The sequence below is a fragment of the Carcharodon carcharias genome, chromosome 14 (assembly GCF_017639515.1).
Source record: "Carcharodon carcharias isolate sCarCar2 chromosome 14, sCarCar2.pri, whole genome shotgun sequence".
In the NCBI taxonomy this organism is placed as follows: domain Eukaryota; kingdom Metazoa; phylum Chordata; class Chondrichthyes; order Lamniformes; family Lamnidae; genus Carcharodon; species Carcharodon carcharias.
Window position 1 is genome coordinate 138,367,218 of NC_054480.1, and position 21,630 is coordinate 138,388,847.

At 37.7% G+C, this 21,630-nt stretch overlaps 1 protein-coding gene across 2 annotated transcripts in view; it reads right to left on the reverse strand.

Moving 5' to 3' along the window:
• Window positions 1-21,630, reverse strand: part of polrmt (polymerase (RNA) mitochondrial (DNA directed)) — a 128,415-nt gene that overhangs the window by 21,799 nt on the left and 84,986 nt on the right. For both annotated transcript variants that reach the window (XM_041205092.1, XM_041205093.1), the window contains 3 exons: window positions 21,432-21,518; window positions 17,133-17,246; window positions 4,482-4,534 (listed from right to left, as the gene is read on the reverse strand). In XM_041205092.1, coding sequence (XP_041061026.1) covers window positions 4,482-4,534; window positions 17,133-17,246; window positions 21,432-21,518 — 254 coding nt within the window. The remainder of the gene's footprint in view (window positions 1-4,481; window positions 4,535-17,132; window positions 17,247-21,431; window positions 21,519-21,630) is intronic.

Consider the following 21,630-nt stretch of genomic DNA (forward strand, 5'->3'; position numbering starts at 1 on the left):
CTGCTGCAAGGGATCAAAAACTGGAGCACAGGGCAGGGGCATAGAGGATCAAAGAACTGGGATGAAGTCAAGGTTGATGTGAAAGAACAAGAAAGAAATCATAGTGAACAACATGGAACAAGACAGGCAAGTTAAAAAAAAAGAGTGCACTAACAAATAAAAACTTTTCCCACATTAATGTAAGCCATTTAAAAAACATATTATAGTAATATAGAAAAGATCACACTATAAATTGAGTATTTAACCATTTGAAGTTCACACTGCCAACCTGTTCAATTACAGTGGAACTGATTTATAACCATTAGAATGAAAGGCAAAAAACATCCGTCATTATCATAACGAAATTACTCGTTTCAATGTTATTCATTAATTCAGCAACTTTAACAACACCTGCCAACATTCCTTTTCTCTCTGCCCAGGTTTTAAGTTAGACTTATATACGTGAAAAACAATGTCAGAAAGTCTTAGCATAAACCACATCATTGAAAAGCCAGCAGTTTCTGATTTGTTTGCTCAAATGATTTGCTAAATTCATTATTTTTCCACTTTTATCATCGTCTTAACTTTTATCATCAATATGGGCCAACCAATATGGACCAACAACTCTCAAGATATTTCTTGGTATAGTGAACACAAGGTGAAAGAATTAAGAAATTAAAGTGTCAAAATTAAGAACTCTGAACACATTTATATTCATCCAAATGGCTTTTGCTAATATCAGTGTTCATTCAGTGTCAGTATTATTCAGATTGCCATATAGTTTTAAAATATAACGCTGAACAATTTGATGCACACACTAAAAGTGTCATTCCATCAGGTGAACAAGGCGGATGCAACTTAAAACTCTCATGAATGCATTCGTGATGGGCAACTGTGAGAAGTCGACCATCAGTTGAAAATGAGCAAGGGTTTAACCCCACAAAATCACTGCTTATAAACAAAACAAAATGACATTAGATTTGCACTGAAGTTCATAATATTTCATGTGGAATTGTCACAGTATCAGATTACGGAAGATGAAATCAAATTCAGTCAGTCAATAACTCAAGAGTCTTTATCATGATGATAAAGCCACGAAAACTGCTTTGTGGATTCAGACAAAATACAGTTTATTCTGGTTAAAATAAGCCAATGTCTGTGCAAATTAGTATTAAATAGAATCAATCTAAATCAGTACACAGTCATGAAGCATAATGATTTTGAAATCTCTCAAGCCTCAGATCATACTGGGTAGCATCTAAAGACATCTCTAGGTTTATTCTTCCTGTTGAAGATAAATTACGTGGTGCCTGAAAAATAGCAAAAAATGACATAACCCCCAACTTGCCTTTAGGAGTAGATCTTTACTATTCTACTACTGTTAATGTATTACAAAATCTTTCAACAAGATATTCTGTGGAATTCTACTGTAAATTGTTCTAAAATAAAATTAGGCTGATCCCATTTATAGAATTACGTAGCACAGAAAGAGGCCAAGTAGCCCATCGAGTCTATGCCGGCTTTTTCAAAGAGCAATCTAGTTAGTACAGCCACCTGCTCTTTCTCTCATGCCTGTAATTTTTTTTTCCTTTGAGTACTTATCCAATTCCCTTTTGAAGGCTACTATTGAATTTATATCCATTACCTCATCAGGGAGTGTATTAAAATCCTGACCATTTGTTAGTAAAAAAGCTTTTCCTCATATTGCCTCTGGTTATTTTGCCAATTACTTTGAATCTGTGCTGCCTGGTTATTGACCCTAAAGCCACTGGAAAAGGTTGTTCTTTATTTATTCTATCTGAAATCTTCATGGTTTTGATTACCTCTACCAAATCTCTTCTTAGCCTTTTCTGTCCTAGGACATAACCACCAGCTTCTACACTTCTTAATACAGAACAAACTGAACCATACCGCACCAGCAAAGATGTCTAATGTGAACGCTGTGTTACATGAGTACCTATTATAGCATACCTTCAATCCATTTCAATCCTTAAATTTTATTTTTTTTTCCCTCTGGAATTGCTATCTTTGCAACTTTCTAAATTGACCTTAGTTTGTTCTATTGCTGCCCTACACCAATGGAGCAATTTCACTAAGGTTCTTTCCACTAATCTCGAAATAAGTAGTTACAGTATCTATTTGTAGTCAGCAGAATCTTATTTGTACTGTTTGACTACAATTCTGACTCAAGGCCAGGAGATAGTCTGTGACTACACAATTCCATGCATGTACAAGGCTCTCAGTCAATAAATTTTAAGTACTTTGAGATAGCAGATGGGAGAAGCCATTTTCTCGCATTTAAACATGCTCTAAATAAGTATCCAAGATGCTCAGGAGAAACCCTGAGCATTTTCTAGACTAGGCTTGATGCCACTGTCTCAAGGTGGAGATGACTTGATGGTCCCTCACTGCTCTCCTTTGAAGACAGAGCAAAAACCAATATGCAGCAATGCAAAAGTGGTAGTTTGACATAAAAAAAAGCACTGGCATGGGTCTGAAGTAGTTTTGCTTGTACTAACACTGCAATTTTACCATAAATATAGCCTGAATTCACTGTCAGCCACAACTAACTTTGGATGAATATGAGGATCGAGGAAGCAACCTTGCTTGATCTGTTTCGTTTGATGATCAGTTCAGATCTCAACACAAAACAGTTTCACACCAATGCTATACTGAACTGCGAATGCACAGTGAATGGTGTACAGTAAACCTGGCATCGAATGCAGGAATCACCATGATAGGAACTGTTGGGAAATGGAATGTTCAATGAACACCACTGGCAGTTTTGATTTTAAAAAAACTAAATACAGTGGCGTGAATTTTTCAGTTACATATAACAAAGATCCTATAAACTCACAGTGTGATTACCAATTTGTAGTCAACTAAGGGCTGTTTTGTGTTTTTACTGCCAGAAGACAGAATTTTTTCCCCACCAGCCTGAGTTAGATTGAAAGTCAAGTTTGAGGTAAAAGTAGCACGTGAAATCACTGTTGCACTTGCTTAACTGGGAGGCAGGGAGCAGCCAAACCAGAGACATTGACCACAGAATGACATGAGGATACAGCAAATGCCTTAAATTTCTTGATTCTCACCTCTGTCTTCTGTCACAGAAATAACAATAGTAATAAGTTAGAACAATTACTCAAGTTTAACCTTGTGCTGTCATATTGTGTCATTTTTAGAGATGACTTTGTTGAAAATTCAAAATGTATGAGAACATTAAGCTACAGCAATCTAAAAAGATGTCACATTGCTAAAATGATATAACTTTGCTGTTAAGGCTGCAGGACAGCATGGGTAGTCACTGGAGGAGATGCTCGCAGAATCTGAATGACAAAGAATAACTTTGGCAGAGTATAGCTTATTATTCTGATACAGCCAATTCTCTTACAGCCAAAATGATTTAAAATTTGATCAGAAGCAAGGAAGGCCTCAATTCAAAATGACGACCAAAAAAGACAAAGGTTTGAAGCTTCAATTCACTGCCACACTGCAATGTTCTATCATACATACAATGTGGTGCGAGCTACAAGCATGTAGTGATCCAAGCTATGTTAACCTTTTTCAGCTAAGGTTTGTTCAGGATTTTGTTGAAGGTCATATGAAAAGGACAGAACACAAATTTGTGGAAGATAAATCAACATTTTACTAACTAACATATCAGATGTTATTAGTTTAAAATATTAAAATTGCTCAATGTATTAATTCCTTTAAATGTCATGGTTAATAACCTTCCTCTTTAACTGAACTCTGACCTAATATCTCTTAATGTGGTTCGGTGTCGTACTTTGTTTATAATGTTCCTGTGAAGCTTCTTGGCATGTTTTATTACATTAAAGGCACTATATAAGTTATTGCTGTTGTTAGAGGACAGTTGGCAGTATTATCTATATAAGTCTATTGGAATTAACTAGGTAAAAGTCCTTGGAATGAAGGCCAACATGTTACACAATTATTATGACATCCAGTATATGAGCGAGGGGCAAACTGAAAATTATATACGTTGCTACATTATCGGTCATTTGTTAACAAATTAAATAATTGATTTTGAATGTACAGAATCCCCCTTTGGCTTGTATTATTGCAAAACACTGACATGCTCAGCAAAATGAATAGGCAATTGTTTTATTTGTCTACTATACTAGTTAATTCCAATAGACTTATATAGATAATACTGCCAACTGTCCTCTAACAACAGCAATAACTTATGTAGTGCCTTTAATGTAATAAAACATGCCAAGAAGCTTCACAGGAACATTATACTATACTAAAAACTTTGACTCCTATTTCTAAAAGAGATAAAAATATAAATAATTTAATTTCAGCTCATCTATAGTTAGCAGTACTAACTGCTACAATGTTTGCACAGGTTAAAAGCAGTGTAATTTAGTATGCTATGAAATCAGTCTTAATTTCCGACTTAAGCTTAGCTAAACATAAGATCTCTAATTTCTACAACTACTATACATTGACTTTCTTAAAAAAACTTGTGAAATACTTACTGAGTTGCATCATGACTTATTTGCAATTTCAAATTCTGAAGATTACTTCTAAGCTGTAAAAAAAATCATTCAATACAGTTTCACTACAATTTTTTTAACAAAATATACAATAATAATTTCTAGATTATGTAACAATTACACGGTATTTACTGGAATTTCAATGTTTTATATATTCCATTTACAAATGTTTGCATTTAAAATACTGTCAAAAGACTGTGCTTAATGCATACATTAAGTTCCGTAAGTTGGTAAGCCTCATGGTTGAAGACTAAATGTTTTCTATTACCAGCGCACATTTGAATTTTTCTATATTGTGACACAATTAATAATAATTTGGGAGACAAATTTTTGGATCCAAATTGCTGTGGGCAAGAAACATTTCTTCCATTGAATTCACTCTCACAAACATACATTCTCTCTCCTTTATTGACAATGATATACTTACACTTGATTGACAAAATATCTTATTACTTCACAATACAGTAGCAAAAATCTACAAAGGTTGGTCGGCATTGGTATAGTCATTCCAAATATCTAGGCAAGTTTTTATATTTATTCTAACCTATTCCACTTAATAGCAGTCACCTTCAAGAGAGTGTATTTATAATCAGTCATATTCTTAAAATAGATGTTCTTAAATTTCAAATGTAAATAAAGGTTTTCTTTTAAAACAGGTCATCAGTTGATTTCATATCAAATTCTGATGGCAATGTCAAAACAGTGCAATCCTGACGTATTTTATTGCGCTCTTCGGTGACTAAGAATAATGTTCAAGTAGCAATTAATCACTGTATAACCCAACCTATTTGGCCACATTTTCGTAGCAATATTGCATAGGTTTTCATGCTTAGTAATAGAATTCATGCACAGTAAAGCACTTTTTTCTCCTCCAAGTGATCAATAGCCATGAAAAGTGAGATTTTCAGTCATACAGAAAAATTCAATTTCAAAAAATACAATTTATGTTATTCTATTGCTTTGGGTTAAAATTCTAAAATAAGGAATACTTTTTAATTACATGTTGAGACAACCATTCTTTTACTCTCTTTTCATCTAATCCTCAAAATAAAACTAAGCTCTACAATTTACATGGATCTCAAAAGGTTCAGCATCACAGTTCTATTTCTGTTTGCCTAAATGAAAACATTTGCTTTCTATGAAGTACATAGTTACAGGAATGTGCAACATTCAACTACCATGTCTGGGCTACAGCATTTCAAAATTAATCCCAATGCCCTGGTCCCTCAATGCAGCTCTCTGTCACCCTCTGCTTCAAATGGTTAATAATGGCGAGCTGCTCAGCACCTTCTTAAAATACCATCTCTGAGACATTCTTGCCCAAGTACTTTCTGCAGGCAGGGATTTCCTGTAAATAGCAGGTTTTAAAAGTGTTTTTGACTAGCTGTATCACTGCAATAAGATGACTGAACATGAATGTTCTTGAATACATTTCACAACAGCATGTGAAATACTGGATTTAAACTGCAATGCAGGATTAAGACCTCCAGAAAATATCGGTGTAAATAACTTGAACCTGTGCAGTGAACTGAGATGCTAACTTCCTGTCAACAGGAGAAGCTTGAATACGATGTAGTGATGGATTAATGCCAGAGACCTAGCGTCAGTCATCAGAATACAAGCTGAAACCTTGCAAAATGACCCAGCTATGAATTTTACAACACTGTTAGATCCTGGGTTATTTTATTCACCAAGTATCCCAGCAATAATTTGGAATTTCAAAAATGTGAAATCGCATACCTGCAAAATAAGACGCTTCCTGAGACATCCAAATAACTTGCAGGGTAGAACATACAAGGGACACCATGAAACCATGGACACTTGTAAATTACTACTACGGACAGCCTTCAATACACCTAGCCTTTTATGATTTAAAACAGGGAGACAGAGAATTGAAAAGCAGATGTATTTGAAACTTTCAGGGATTCAGGGTAACTGCAGCATCCCATTGCAGCTTGATTCCTTTCTGCCACCAAATTTACTTGGGCACATCACTTTCATGAAGTCAGCATATCCAGGTTAGTACATTTTGTTTAAGAAATGGCTTTTGTTGCCTGGGAAGCTCTATCTAGAATCCTTAGTGGCAAAGGAACTATTCCATTGCCAAGATGAATGCTGCTTTGGATGCTGGTTAAAGAACACCCCATCAAGGCCAATGGCTGCAGGGCAGCGAGTATCGGTGGCAGTGAGTTCGTCACTGACTCCTCTGCTGGCAGGAGGTGAAATTCCACAATCTGAAAAATCCTGGCCTATGTCTCTCCCAAGTATTAGTCAGTTCACTGCAAAACCAGAATATTTCAGTTTCACTGCTATTCATAGCTTAACTGGTTGTGTTTTCCCTCCTCGCTCATTCTAAGACTTGCCTTTGTAAGCTTCAATATAATAGCCCAATCTGCCATCACAATCCTTCCTTTTATTGTCCTTCTTTAATGCTGGTAAGTAGAACTTAAAATGCAGTTTATTACTGATGTTGGAGCCTGATCCAACTGAGAGGAGTCTGAAATGTAACAGGAATTTAGACTGCAAAACTCTGAAGTGAACAGACCTAAATTCTGGTGTGTGAGACAGGATTCATAGTATTGCTGCAGCTGAATGGGTGCTGATCATAATTTTAGCTGGCTCGTCAAGATTACTGGCAAATTTTTTTTTTACAGTCCACATAATGACCATTCTGAAAATAAGGACACCAATCAAAAAGGAAAATTGATGTCAGTCTCTAAGGTGCCTGCAATTTACAGGTTTCACTGTACTGATAACACCTATGCAGCTTCCAGTGCTCATAGCATTACATTACTGATGATAAACCAACCAAGGTTGTAATTGTTGACAATTGTGAGCTGTTCTCTGCTCAAGGGCCACTTGCCCAGGTATGGCTCTTGAGCAAGTAACTGCTGAGGACTGTATCTATAAAAAATCAATATGTTTAAACCCTTTTCATATTTTAGCAATTATAAATGTCACTTACAGTGGCCCGCAAACAATAACAGTACAATTGGAATGTTAAATGTCAACAATCATTCCACTCAAAAAAAATCACGTATTCAACTTGCAATTTATTACAAACTATTTGGACTGAATTTTCCCCGCGTCAGGGGTAGAAGTTGATGGGCGGGTGCGTGCGGGTGTGCTTCTGATCGGTGCTCCCGGTTGGAGGGGTGGCGCCATTTTACGTGGGCGGGCCAATTAAGGCTCACCCAGCGTGACATCCGCACAGAAGCGCTATGCAGGCGGCGGGGGCCCATTCCTAAAATCGAGAGTGCGCTCTTTCGTGCATGCTAAGTGCAGCCTCAGGGAGATTGGCTTTAAATGTAAAAAAGCTCAATATCGAAAAATAAAATTTCCCTAACATATCCCCTCATGTGGCAACGTTACATGAGTTGGGACATGTTAATAATTTCCAAAAAAACTTTATTAAAATTTTTAAAACCCTACATGAAACCTCATCCCGCCCGTGGAAGAGGTTTCATATTTTTTCTAGTTCCCACCAGGGCTCCCGGCCTGCCCGATAACCTTAAGGTTGGTCGGGCAGGTCCACTAATTACTTTAACTGATCTGTCAATGGCCTCAATTGGCCACTGACAGGAAGGCGGGCCCGCAGCTGATTTTGCTGCGCCCCCGCCTTCCTGAAAATTTAAATGGGGCGGAATGATGTCGGGAGCTCCACCAGACATCACCCCATGCATCATTTTACACATTGGCGAGTGGGCCCTGTTCCTGCACGCTGACCGTGAAATCCAGCTCTTTGTGTGGATGTTGACACCAGTCAACATGAAAGTTAGAGTCTGTTTTACCAATTTGTTCATGCCACTCGGATTTGATAAGTATCCAGGCGTTTATATAGAGTATTTAAAATCAGCAAGGTGGAAAAACACATTGAAACAACCCTGACATTCTTGTTTCTTGACAGAGGGAATAACTTACAAAATTGGCTCAGATTTTGTGAAAGGAATAATGCAAGGTTAACAATGCTCACTGTTACAAGGGAGAACATCTGACAGCAACTTCTGGAGTTCACACATATGCAGTTAAATGTGCTAATCCAGAAGTTGCTGCCAGATACCCTGTTCGTCTATGGATACACCACAACAGTCCTCGTTGATAGACTTGGCACTGAAATCACTGTAATATTGTGAACCTGGGGTACCTGCCAACTAATTCCCCACTAAAGACAACAGGAAAAGACGGGCCTGGTCTATCCAGTGTGTATTTTTAAAGCCTTAGTAAGTGGTAATTAGAGTCCTCGAGGCTTGTATGACACAGAAGGAGGCCATTTGGCCAATCTACTCTATGCCAGCTCTCCATGCAGCAATCATCAGCTCCATTTCGCCGACCTGTCCATGTAGCCAAACAACTGCTCTGCCATTAAAATCTTAATTTTGTAAGCACAGAGTGTCGCATTGCTTCAGAAGTTAACTAGTAATGGAAATTTTTAAAAAAATGTTTTTTAAAAATGTTTTGTCTATCTCTTTTGTGTCTCTTTCTTAATTCCACCTGTCTTTTCCAATCTTTATTTTGTTTTCTGTACATGATTTAAATCCAACTGATACTCCATGGTTTAGATTCTGCATGTCTCAGTAGGAGTCTTTAATCTGATTTGCTGAAGATAAGGAGAGATTCCCTTTATAGAGGGACGCAGTGCTGGATCAGATGCCAGATTAGAGGAAAACTACAGAGAAGCCTGCAAAAAATGTAGAGGCAGCTTTCAGTGAGGTGAACAGTGATTGCTGTTCCTTCACTGTTGAGAGAAAAATATGGGTCAGTATGACAATAGACTAGAGCCATAATAGGGTCAGAGAGGGTTTTGCACGAGGCATAAGACTTCTCTGATAACTTACAATGTACAACAGAGGTGGGAGAGCTTAGTACAAAGCAATATGTTTCAGATAATGATTTTAATTTTTCTGTTTATATTTTGCTACACAATACTGCAGTTTTTCTGAACATGGCTTCTATATACAAGCATTAAATGACTATCTCATGGATGCAGCAGGATGAAATATACACTTACATCTGCTCTCAGATATTGATTGATCATGTTATCTCCAGTATCGTGAAAGCTAGACTGGTGACTGCTTTTCCATTCAAATTATTCTCAGCACTTGTCCTTGTGGACTCACTACATCCCCATCCTTTACATTTGTGTGTCCTTGAAAGCTAGTCAGCATTCATTAAGTTGCCTAGGTAACAGGATGCAGGTTAGATAGAACTAAATTGCTTGCAATTTTTGGATGTTTAAAACACATAATCAAGGTAAGAGTAAGGAAAGCTAACCACATATCTATCATCTTAGCTTTTATAAACATGAAAATCGGTGCATCAAAATAAATTCCAGATGATGCTGCTGTATGAAAATTTGGTATTTTGATCAATCTTAGCAGTTCCAACCAAACTGACAACATATCAACGAATGACTGAGCAAACTATCAGGATGAATAGTGGAGGCTAAATCTTAAGCAGGATATGATTGGAGGTGGCAGCAAAATTAGGTTTTCTTTTTGAGTGATGAGTGGGCTGAATGTCCACTCTTACTTGCATTCATCTTATAATTCCACAGATATTGAGTACTTTATCTAAGCAAGCCAAGGTTTCATTTTTTGTGAGTGTCTAGGCAGTGAGTGTTAGTAGGCTATAACATCACAGGGGAATATCACAGCCAGATCAGCATTGGTCCTCATTTAAGATGCACAAAAAAAAACTATTATTATAATCAAGGGTGGAAATATTGGCCAATTTTCCTCTTCCTAAACCAGGCTTATTATAGGCCCTGCTCTTATACTGTCTGAGATCATTCAACTCTTCAAAGACCAAGAAATGAGCCTGGGCTTGTCAAATCTATATGAATCAAAAATATACTGTTGTTATAAACTGAACCATACATACCAGACAAACCCAGGTTCTAGGAAGATGGTTGTTGGAGGCTAATCATCATTGCAGGAGTTCCTTGGGTATTGTTTAAGGCCCAAACATCTTCAATTGCTTCATATTTGACCTTCCCTCCGTCACAAGGCCAGATAATTGCAGTGTGTTCAGTACCATTTGCAACTCGTCAGATACTGAAGGAGTATGCAACATTCAGGCTTGGACAGATAAGTGGCTAGTAACATACATGCTACACATGTCCATTCATCACCAAGAGAGAATCTAACCACCTTCCCATGACATTAAATGGCATTACCATAACTAAACCCCCATCATCACTATCCTGGGACTAATCATTGATCAGAAACTTAACCGGACCAGCAGAAAAATACTGTGGCCACATGTGCAGGACCAGAGGCTGAGAATTCTGCAGGGAGTAACTTACCTCCTGACTCTTCAAAGCCTGTCTATCATCTACAAGGCATAAGTAGGGAGTGTGCTAGAATACTCTGCACTTGCCTCAATGAGTGCAGCTCCAACAACACTCAGGAGCTTCAACACCATCCAAGATAAAGCAGCCCACTTGATTGGCATCCAATCCACTATTCATTCCCCTCCAGCACCAGTACACTGTGACAGCGGTGTGTATCATCTACAAGATGTACTGCCCTAACTCTCCAAGGCTTCTTCAACAACACCTTCTAAAGCTATCACCTCTATCACCTAGAGGAACAGGAACAGCAGAGCTTTCGAAACACCACCATCTGCTCTCCCCTTTAAGTCACACACCATACTGACTTGGAACTTTGTGATTCCTTCACTGTCATTAAGATAAATTCCCTCCCTAACAGCACTCTGGGTGCACCAACACCACATGGACTGCAGCGGTTCAAGAATGTGGCTCACCACCACCAGTTCAGGACAATTCAGGATGGGCAATAAATGGTGGCTCTGCCAGTGACACATGACAAAAAACAATACAAAGCAAGCAGCATCTTTTTTTAAAAAAGTTTCCATTTTCCTCTTAGAAAGGACAAGAAGTCCCAAGCAACTACAATTAGCATCTAACTGACCTCAGAATATGCCTTCTGACAGCATTTCTCCAAGGAATAGTTCAGCATCTGGAGAACCAAATTTCTCTCCTCTGAACTTGTTAAAACTGTAGCCTCAAAAGAACACTGCAAGGTACACGTAGTTCCAATTAGCAACTCCTTGGCATTTCTTCAAGGTAATCCTTTTAAATCTACTGGGAAAAGTCTTTGGAGGCATAACATTCTTCTACTTATTATTTGTATATTATGCATTACACGATAATAGGAATTAAAGATGAAAAAATCTAAGATTCATCTAGCTAGCCTTATATCATGCTAGTATTCACCTGACAACCACAATTTTATAATTGACTAATCATAACAATCAATCTCTATCAATTGATCGGCAACAGACCCAGAAATGTCTTGATAAAAAAACAATAGGTGGAGTGCTTTGGAAACCATAGGAGAGAGAAGTTAGAGACAGGATAGTAATGAATAGGGAGATGCTAAAACAATTGGCATTACTGAAAGTTGCCAAGCCAACTGGTCCAGATGGAATGTATCCTAGGTTACTGAACGAAGCAAAGATAGAAATAGCAGAAGCATTGGTCACAATTTTTCAATCCTCATTGAAGTAGTGTCTGAGGATTGAGTGTTTCTAATATTATCCCACTATTCAAGGAAGGAAAGAGGGATAAACCAGGAAACCACAGGCCAGTCAGCCTAGCCTCAGTAATGTGAAAGTTATTGGAAACCAATGTAAAGGACAAAATAAACTTTCATTCGGAAAGGCATGCGCTAATCAAGGACAGCCAACATGGAGTTGTTAAAAGAAAATGGCATCAAACTAACTTGACTGAATTCTTTGATAAGCTAACTGAGAAGGTAGTACATTAGATATTGAATATGTGGACTTTTGGAAGGCATTCCACAAAGTGCCACAAATAACAAGATAATGGAAGCCAATGGAGTTAAGAATAAAGTGGATATGAAATTGGCTCAATGACAGGAAGTAAAGGGTGGGGGTGGATGAATGCTTTTCAGACTGGGAAGCGGTTTGCAGTAACATTTCCCAGGGGTCAGTTTTGGGCCCATTATACTTTTCTACTTTTATAAATGGCCTAGGCTGAGGTATAGGGTGCAGTATTATAAAGTATGCAGATAATTTGAAACTAGGCTAACTAGCAGATAATGATGAGGATAGTTATAAGTTAAGTCATGACACAGACAGGATGGTGTGGATAGCTTCATGGCAGGTAAGTTCAATGTGCGGAATTGTGCAGCAATGCAAATTGGGAGGGCTAATATGGGAATTCAGCAGCCTATAAATAGCTCTGCCTGTAGTTCATCAGCCTGAAACATTAATTCTTTTTCTCTCTTCACTGATGCAGCCTGGCCTGCTGAGTGTTTCCAGCATTTTCTGTTTCTACATACTATAAATGGTACAACTGTTGAAAAGTGTAGATGATGGTGTCCATATATATATATATATATATATATACACACACACACACACAAGTCCTTAAAAGTGGCGTGACTGGTTGATAAGGTGCTTCTAAGAAAAACATATGGGTTACTTGGTTTTATAAACAGAAGAATAAAAAAAAGCCAAGAGATTATGTTAGAACTTTTTCAATCACCGTTTGGCTTCAGCTGGAATATTGTGGACAATTCTGGGTTCCACACTTCAGGAGAGATGTAGGAACTTTAGAAGGGGTAGAGAAGAGGTTTACCAGGACATTACTGAGGATGATAGACATCAGTTAAGAGACTGGAAAAGTGAGGATTGTTCTCCTTGGAACAGCAAAGGTCAAGTGGTTACCTTAATAGGGGTTTTCCAGATGATGAGACTTTGATTGAATAAAGAAATGCTATTCTCTCTAGCAAGTGGATCAATAACTAGAGGTCATAGATATAAAATCATTGGCAAAAGATTTTGAGGGGTGATGAGGAGGACTTTTTTCCCCACACAAAGTTGTAGAGATCTGGAAGGGGCTACCTAAAAAGGAGGTAGAAGCTGATTCCGTCAATAACTTTAAAAGCGATTTGAACAGGTTTTATAAGATAAGGAGCTTACAAGGCTACAAACATTAAATGAGGGTGTGGGACTAAGCACAACTACTCTAAGAACCAATACAGCCACAATAGACTGAATTACCTCTATTTGTGCTGTAAATTTCCATGATTCTATAGAACCAAAGTCATATTTTTCCTGCTCTGCTTCCACATCACATCTCATGCTTACCATGTCATGTCTCAGCTTACTCATATATGATGTCCCAAAATGTTATGTTCTGAAATAAAACTGCTTCCACCATGGAAGTCTATTCTCTAGATGGACCACTTGTTTGCTAAAATATTGTTTCCTCAGAAAAATTTTCAATTTACCCTCTTCAAGCATAAGCCGAGTGCTCTAAGTTTTTCACTTCTGGACAAAATGAAGTAGTTCATTCTAGTATACATTTTTTTAGTCCCTTTAGAGCCTAAAAGCAGCAATTGTATCACCTCTCAACCTTCTTTTTTTGCAGTGAGAATGGTTTTAATGGTCCCATTTTCACAAAACAGTGCATCCTTTGACTCACAATGAACAGCTAGTGCTAGTATACATATATGCATCTTAATACAATGTGTGCTGTGAAACTACAAACTGCCCCATAAGATGCTCAAAAGACTTTGAAGTTCCATTTATAAAATGCTCTCAGTGAATGACAATTAACTATCCATAGTTTGAAAGCTCGGAGTAAACTGCAATATTGACTGGGTCCTGAATTTTATATTTCCCTCTTTTGTTCGAACAGGATGAATATTTAAAGCGATAAAGTTGTCAAATTAATATATTACTAATGGAATAATTACTTGTGTGTTCCCTAAGAAATGAAATAACTAACTGAATATGAAGATTAAAATGTTTAGCAGTACCTAACACAGACCAAGCTTTTCCAGCTTTAGTGCACCCAGTTTGACCTCTTCTGGACTAGTCCGAAGTTCTGGCCTGGGTGGAAATAACTGGAGCCATTTTGGGATGCATATTACTGTCTTACAGAGCAGGAACAGCAGGTTGGTGTCACTGACAGGTAAAGTGCACAGTAAAACCAAGATATCACCTAATATCAACCTTTTGGTTCATTTAAAGAAGCACTTTATAAAGTGCCCTCTCATTCTCCTTTATGCCACTATTGCTTGTCAGCACTAAGGTTTGAGCAGAGTTTTGGATAATACAAATTCAGCATCTTGAATAATAAGAAATGATAATTAATGTTTTATAAACAGCATCTGAAGAAAGGAAATTTAACATTGGTTATATTTTTGAGGTGATCCATTCAAGTATTCCACGTTTTTATATATATGGTCCAACACACAATGCTATTCTTAACAGACCATTCTCTTCTAAAGAAAATCAGAGGAAGAAATTTGAAGTTTTTTCAAAACCCTGCCAATAGTTTATTTTAATGAAAAGTCCAGGCGTACAAACTGTAAATAATATTCTTGCAGAGTAGAGGTTAATTAAGGTTGGATAAGTCTAATATTGAAATTCAAATTTTGCAAATTAAAACCCAATACGAGGACAGGACCATAATCTAGTGTGCTACTTCAGTGCAGTATTGTGGGAGTGCAATATTGGCAGTGATGCAGTTGTTTGGCATTAAAGTGAGGCCTTATCTGTGTTTGATTGTTAAGATAGAGGTTAAAGTATGTCAGGTCTTGATCCTGACAGAAGGGGGTCCACTATAAAGTAATTTCTCTTGATACCAATACAGTCAGCAATTATACACTTGACAAAATCGTATGCCTCTTATTTCTCACCAAAGCAGGCGTCTGGATAGGACCAGAAGCGAAGTGGGTGCCTGCCCACATAACACTAAAGACTCTGATTCTGGGATTTGAAATGACATTTTAGGTACATCCATAGGATAGGTGACAATTTCTCACTACCCCAGATGATTAATTTCTAGTTTGTGATCTTTCAAATTACTGAGATGACATGGGTAAAGTAGCTAAATAAGTTCCTGCTCTTCCAGTGACAGTGCAAAGCGTTTACAAAAAAATACAATTTTCAAGTGTCAACCCACACATTTATGCTGCAAACTGCAATTATAATTCAACATTCAGTAAAATGGAGATTAACTTCTGTACTACATTGTAGTGGAATTAAAACCTAGTGGTTTAAATCTTTTTTTTCCCCTCTAATATGCACCATATGGGGGAGAAAGATCACAGCTATTATTTCCCAGTCTACAATTAATGCTTGCAAATTTTTAACTGAACAAACTGATTCAGGTTTTCAGAGGTGGTGATTCTGGACAATTGTTAGCAATTCTTAATAATTGCTGGTAGTTCAGCTGAGATACAGTGGAAAAATAACAGTCTCTAAATGGAATACCTTGCAAATATTAAAATCATATCTGACTGAGAACAGCTGCACTTCTCTAGTTAAATTATGATGCAATCCTAATATTATGTCCAAGCCACTGAAGACAAGTAATCTGTGTGTAAAATACATTCTCTTCCCACTGACAAGAGCCACATTCACAGAGTGAGAATGTTGCCCAAGAGAAATTCTGCTTTTGTTGATCAGAAACTATTTTCAGAAGCAGGTTTTCTTGAAACAAAGAGATGCCAATAACATTTGGGGCTAGTAACCATTGAATTACAAATACATTTAATATCTTCAATAAATGAATACACCTGATTCGATCAGTTTAAAAACAAACTTCTGTCTAGCTGAATGTCAGACCTTGATTGATGATAGGGTTATGAAGCAAGATGCGATTGGCATTGCCTTCTGAGGAGACACTAAGTAGACCAAGTCTATGTTCCCTGAAGTTTTGACAAATGAGAGGTGACGTAATTGAAGCATATAAGATTCTTAAGGGGTTCGACAGGGTAAATACTGAGAAAACGTGGCTGAGAAATCTAGGACAGAGGGTCATAATCTCAAAATAAGGGGTTGACTGTTTAGGACTGAGATGAGATAAAATTTCTTCATTTAAAGGGTTCCCTATCTGCGCGAGCTATAGATGCTCAGCTGTTGAGATATATTTAAGGCAGATCGATAGATTTTTGCGTATTAAGAGAACTAAGGGCTATGGGGATAGTGTGGGAAGTTGGGGAGTTGAGGTAGATGATCAGCCATGATCTTACTGAATGGCGCAGTAGGCGCAAAGGATCAAATGGCCTACTTATGCTCTTATTTCTTATGTTCAGTGCTAAAGTAGCAACATACAGTTGTCCACTATGGTTTGAAAATGGACAAACATTTTTGAAAACTTCAAAATATCAGAAAATCTTTGAAACTGTTGAAGCAGCAGCAGAATCTGAGACTCTACTGTGAGGATAGACTATTTTGAGTTTTGGAGAATAGTAAGCCAACTTGAAGGATTCAAGTTACTGACCTGTCAATCATCAATTTCTCAGGATATATAGTCCTCCATTATTTACAAACAGTCTACAGCTACACTTGTGGCAAAATAGAGCATTTGCTAAGCTGATTTTGTTTTTATGGACAAGAGGACTAGAATTATGGACAAAAGGGCCCACAAAAAGCTGCTGAAACTAGGCCAATTGAAAATTTTAAAATAAGACAGAATTTTGTTAATTAAGCGCATTATGGATTTCAGTTCCAAGGCAGGTAAATTGAGTTGAGATACAGGGCAGCTATGATCCAACTGAGTAGCAGATATACAAGTAAAATACTGTACAGTGCCTTGCATCAACGTATAATTCATTATACAGTACTTACTAATGTAGTCCTGGTCCTGTGGTAAGGTTGAACAATTGGTAGCCCCAGTGGTGTCACCCACTGCACTGAGCTTCCTGATTTTGAAATCAGTCGAGCACTTTCTGTCAGCCAGTCCTAGAGATATAAAATGTTTCAAGTGAACATATGATGGAAGCAATAATTCACTGCAGCCCATGATTTTTAATACAACTTTAAAATAAAAACACAACTGGCCACCAATTAAGGAGTAGTTGTGATGGAAATCAATTGTAATGCCTCTGAGTCATTCATCCTTATGGGGTTCAATATGCATTTTTGCTTATCACTGTGATTGTGAAGCCATAAATACAGCTCAAGAGTAAATAGACCTGAAATCCTCGCTATCTGCATTTTAAAACAGCGGAATCCATTTATAACAATTTATGAATCGTGATTTTCTTAAATATAAAAATAACTTGCTACAATGCTATATGATAGGAAGGACAAGTTGTCCAGAGCCCTGATACAAAAATGGCAGGTTTCACAACAGGAAGGGAGCATATCAGTTTTACTGAGTTAAAAAGAACAGTAAGCAAATATATTTTTGCAAAGGTTCTGCATTAGAGTCTGGAAGTAAATCACTAATTATTACTGATTTTAATTCTAGTATGGAGTGTACTTAAATATTAATGATTTTACCAAGCAAAAGCTGTTAGAGACATTTAAAGTATATTCAGCTGACACAGTAACGCTGAATTTCTGAATATATAAGGACTATTTTGTGTTTAAAGTTAGGTGCCAAAACTGAGGCTTGAATTTCCGCGCAGGCAGAGAGGCTGTCCATCTGTGCGAAAATGCAGGCAGAGTTCCGAGTCTGTAAGTCCCACCCCCAAACCTGGCCTCTGTCATTTTCTCCAGAGGGGAATAGGGGCAGGTTAACTCATACATCTGTGGTTCATGGAGGCAGCCACCTATATAAATAAGCAGCTGCCTCAGCTTGTGTAATTTTGGTGAGGCCTGAAACTCAAAAGTGTGCAGATTAGAGACCTGGTAGGAACAGGTGCGAACCTCATGGATTTGTTTGGATAGCCAGGGTATCCTTTTGGGGAGGTAAGGTACTCCCCTGGATATGGTCCCAGGACATCTGTGAGAGAGATAAGACACCCTTTGGGAAAGGTCAGATACTTCTTGGGATTGTTAAAAGCAGACACAAATGTGCATGAAAAGTGCATAAACTCAATGGAACTGTCAAAGAATTTAACTCGGCTGGGCTTTAAATTTTAAAAAAACTAAGAATTTGAAATAAATTACAGCTGCTATTTAATTCTGTGTTGCCATAAGCCTCAGGGTCATCACTGTAGGATTTTTACTGCATGACTGATTTTACAACCTAACATTATCACAGTGGGGTGCCTGTTAAGCGAGCAGTTTGATTGACAGTTCTAAGTGGTTATAGAACAGAAATGTTTGTTTTCATAAGAAATTAGTGGAAGGAATTTCAATGTATTGAATGGTTTTTAATCAATTAGTGTGTCTTTTTTAAAGTGATGTTATGGATACACATAATCTTACTTTATGTCAGCAAGGCTCCAGAGGTCTGCCATGGTGGATACAAGGTGAGTTGGCATGGAGGGGGAAAGGGTAAAGGGTGGTGAGTGGGGGGCATGGATTGGCACCATTGGCATAGGTGCTATAAAGGGCCATGGGGAATAAGTGGGAGGGCATGGTTTATCATAGGGATATGAGATAATACTGGGATGGGTAGAGGGGTATATGGGGTAAGAGGGGTCATGGGGTAGTTTGAGGGGCATGGGTTGGCATAGGGCGTACGTGGGACCATGAGGCAAGTAGATGGGTATGGGTTGGCATAGGGAGCATAAGGGCTCATGATGGTGGGTAGCAGGGCATTGAGGGTATGAGGGGCCATGGGGGTATAGGCTGGCATGAATGGGGAGTGAATGGGTGGTTGAGAGATGAGAGCTGTTTTTTGTTTCATTAATTTTTTAGTAACTTCATCGAAGTGCCAAAGCACAGAGGCAGGCCTTCTGCCCAGACTGCCTCTGCACCTGCAGCCTCCTCATTTGTATCGGGGGCAGCTGGCTCGACTTCTAATTCAGCACGCCCACTCCGCTGGAACGAAAATCCGACCATCTGGGCCTCATTCTCTCAGATCGGGTTGGCCAAACCAGGAAACATCCAATCTCTGTGCTCCCGACTCAGGAGTGAAAATCCAGGCCTGAGAATTGCTGCCTAACTTGAAAAGTTTATATGATATTAAAACTGCAATTTTGGTCTTAACATTCTAAAAATTCAGCATTGTTTCCAGGTTTCAAATTAGTCATTTTACCCTTTAACATAAATAACTTTGACACCAGCTATTTTGAAGCAGAATTTTGTAACATTTTCAGTACAATTAAGGAATGTTTTGGTTTACGTGCCAATCCACACCTCCATGGGCCTTCAGCTGCAAGCTTAAACAGCAACTTCCCCAAGGAAATCAATTTTGGCATTGCAGTGTAAAATGGCTAAAATGTTTTAGGTGAAATGTGCACTGTTCAGTGTGGAGATGAGCCAGTTCTGATTCTTGTACTTTGCTGAGTTGGCTGCCAGTGCCTTGCACAGCATGACAGAGACCAAGTTAGTAGAAAGTGAATGCTGGCTGTCCAATTTAAATGGCAGTTGCAGCCTGCCTGACAGAAATAGCAACAGAATTTGGTGAGAAACTTGCTTATTTTATTATTTCGATTTGTTAAGGAATTAAATAAACATGCTAAGCTCAATATACGGTATCTTCAAATTACAGATCCTAACCAGAGTTGAAGAAATTGGAAATAATTGTCAGGTATTAATTAATGTCCCAATTATTAAAAGGAACATAATTAAAATAAATAAACATAAAATACTGGAAATACTCAGTGGTCATCCAGTATCTGTGGAGAGAAACCGAAGGGTCACGACTGACCTGAAACATTAATCCTGTTTCTCTCCGCAGATGCTGCCAGACCGGTGTATGTCCAGCATTTTCTGTTTTTATTTCAGATTTCCAGCATCTGCAATATTTTATTTTTGTATAATTAAAACAAAGTATTCATGGATGCACAGTTGAGCTCCAACATCAAAGGAGGTTATGAATCTCACAATAAGTGTTACATTCACTTATATCCAAATGCTACGCAAACAGCTTTTGCTTTGATGACATATTACCTCTACACTTAAATGTTACCATTTCCTTGAACAGTTTAACTTTACATCTGAGTAATGCCTTTATCAAAGTATTTTTCCATCTTTTCACTAAGAAACTGGCCATGAGGTTTTACCTAAAATTTTCTTGTGTACTTGTGTCTGTCGTGATATTTGACAGAACTGGCCCCACTCCCGCACTTACTTTGCAAGTATAGCTGGCCTTCACCCAATGGTTGATATTTCGATACATATACATGGGGCTCTATGATATTCTCAGCATGTTGAATTTTTTGTGAAAATATACATATGTTTTTCTTAACATTATTTTAATGCAGAAAGCTTATGTTGCAATTATGGCTAATCTACATCAGTAAATCAAAATTGGTTGACTTGCAAATCTTATCTTTTGATCACAATGATACTTCAGGACAAAAAAACTATAGTTTACGAAGAGCAAACAAAGGAAGTAAGGGTTGTTGAAATGAAAATGTAAGAGGATATTGACCAGGACATGATTATGCATCCAGCAATCTGTTCATTGACCCAAGGATCATAAAACACCCAAAGCAAGAATTAGACAATGCAGGTTTGTTTTAAGATAGCATGAAAAAGAGATACAAACTTTCATCCACTCAGAAATCTAGTGACCTTCATGCCTCAGTACCATGAACAGGTCTGGATAGGGAGCAATCACAATTCCCAAGAAGTTTTTGTTTGTAAGTTTCTAGATGTAGGGCTGCATATATTACTAGGTACGTGGTCTTAAGTTATATGTACTGAAACAATAAATATTAAATTTATTTATTTAATTGTCAGACACATCTCTGTCACTACGTTTTTGAATCTGTTATTAAAAATAATAACGATTACATCCAACACTGGTCATACTAAAGAGTGCAGCTAGCAGAAGGGGGAAAACTTGCCCACTGTTACCTGTAAACCTGTAATGAACACCTGCAAAAAATACTTTAAAGCAGATGATTCAGCTCATTACATTACATTTGGTACACTGGTAATTGCCCTTTGACTATCTTAAATTTATGGAAAATTGTAATCTTGATTTAACTCCTTAATCTCCCCCATCCACTGATTAAGCTTGGACCACTCTTCCATATAGACATCAATTCTCCAGCAGCCTAATGCATTTAGTGAAATTACCTGAATTTCCCTGGTGCCAGTAAACATCTCTTTCAAGCTGCTGAAAACCTGCCGCACTAAGTAATGAGAAGCATCCCACACATGGTCCTGAAAATTAAATAAAATTATGCAGTTATATTTAATTTTACAATTCCATTAAGATCAGTGCACAAAGCAAAAGAAAACCTCTAAGTTTCCATTAGACATGTGAAGTGCACAT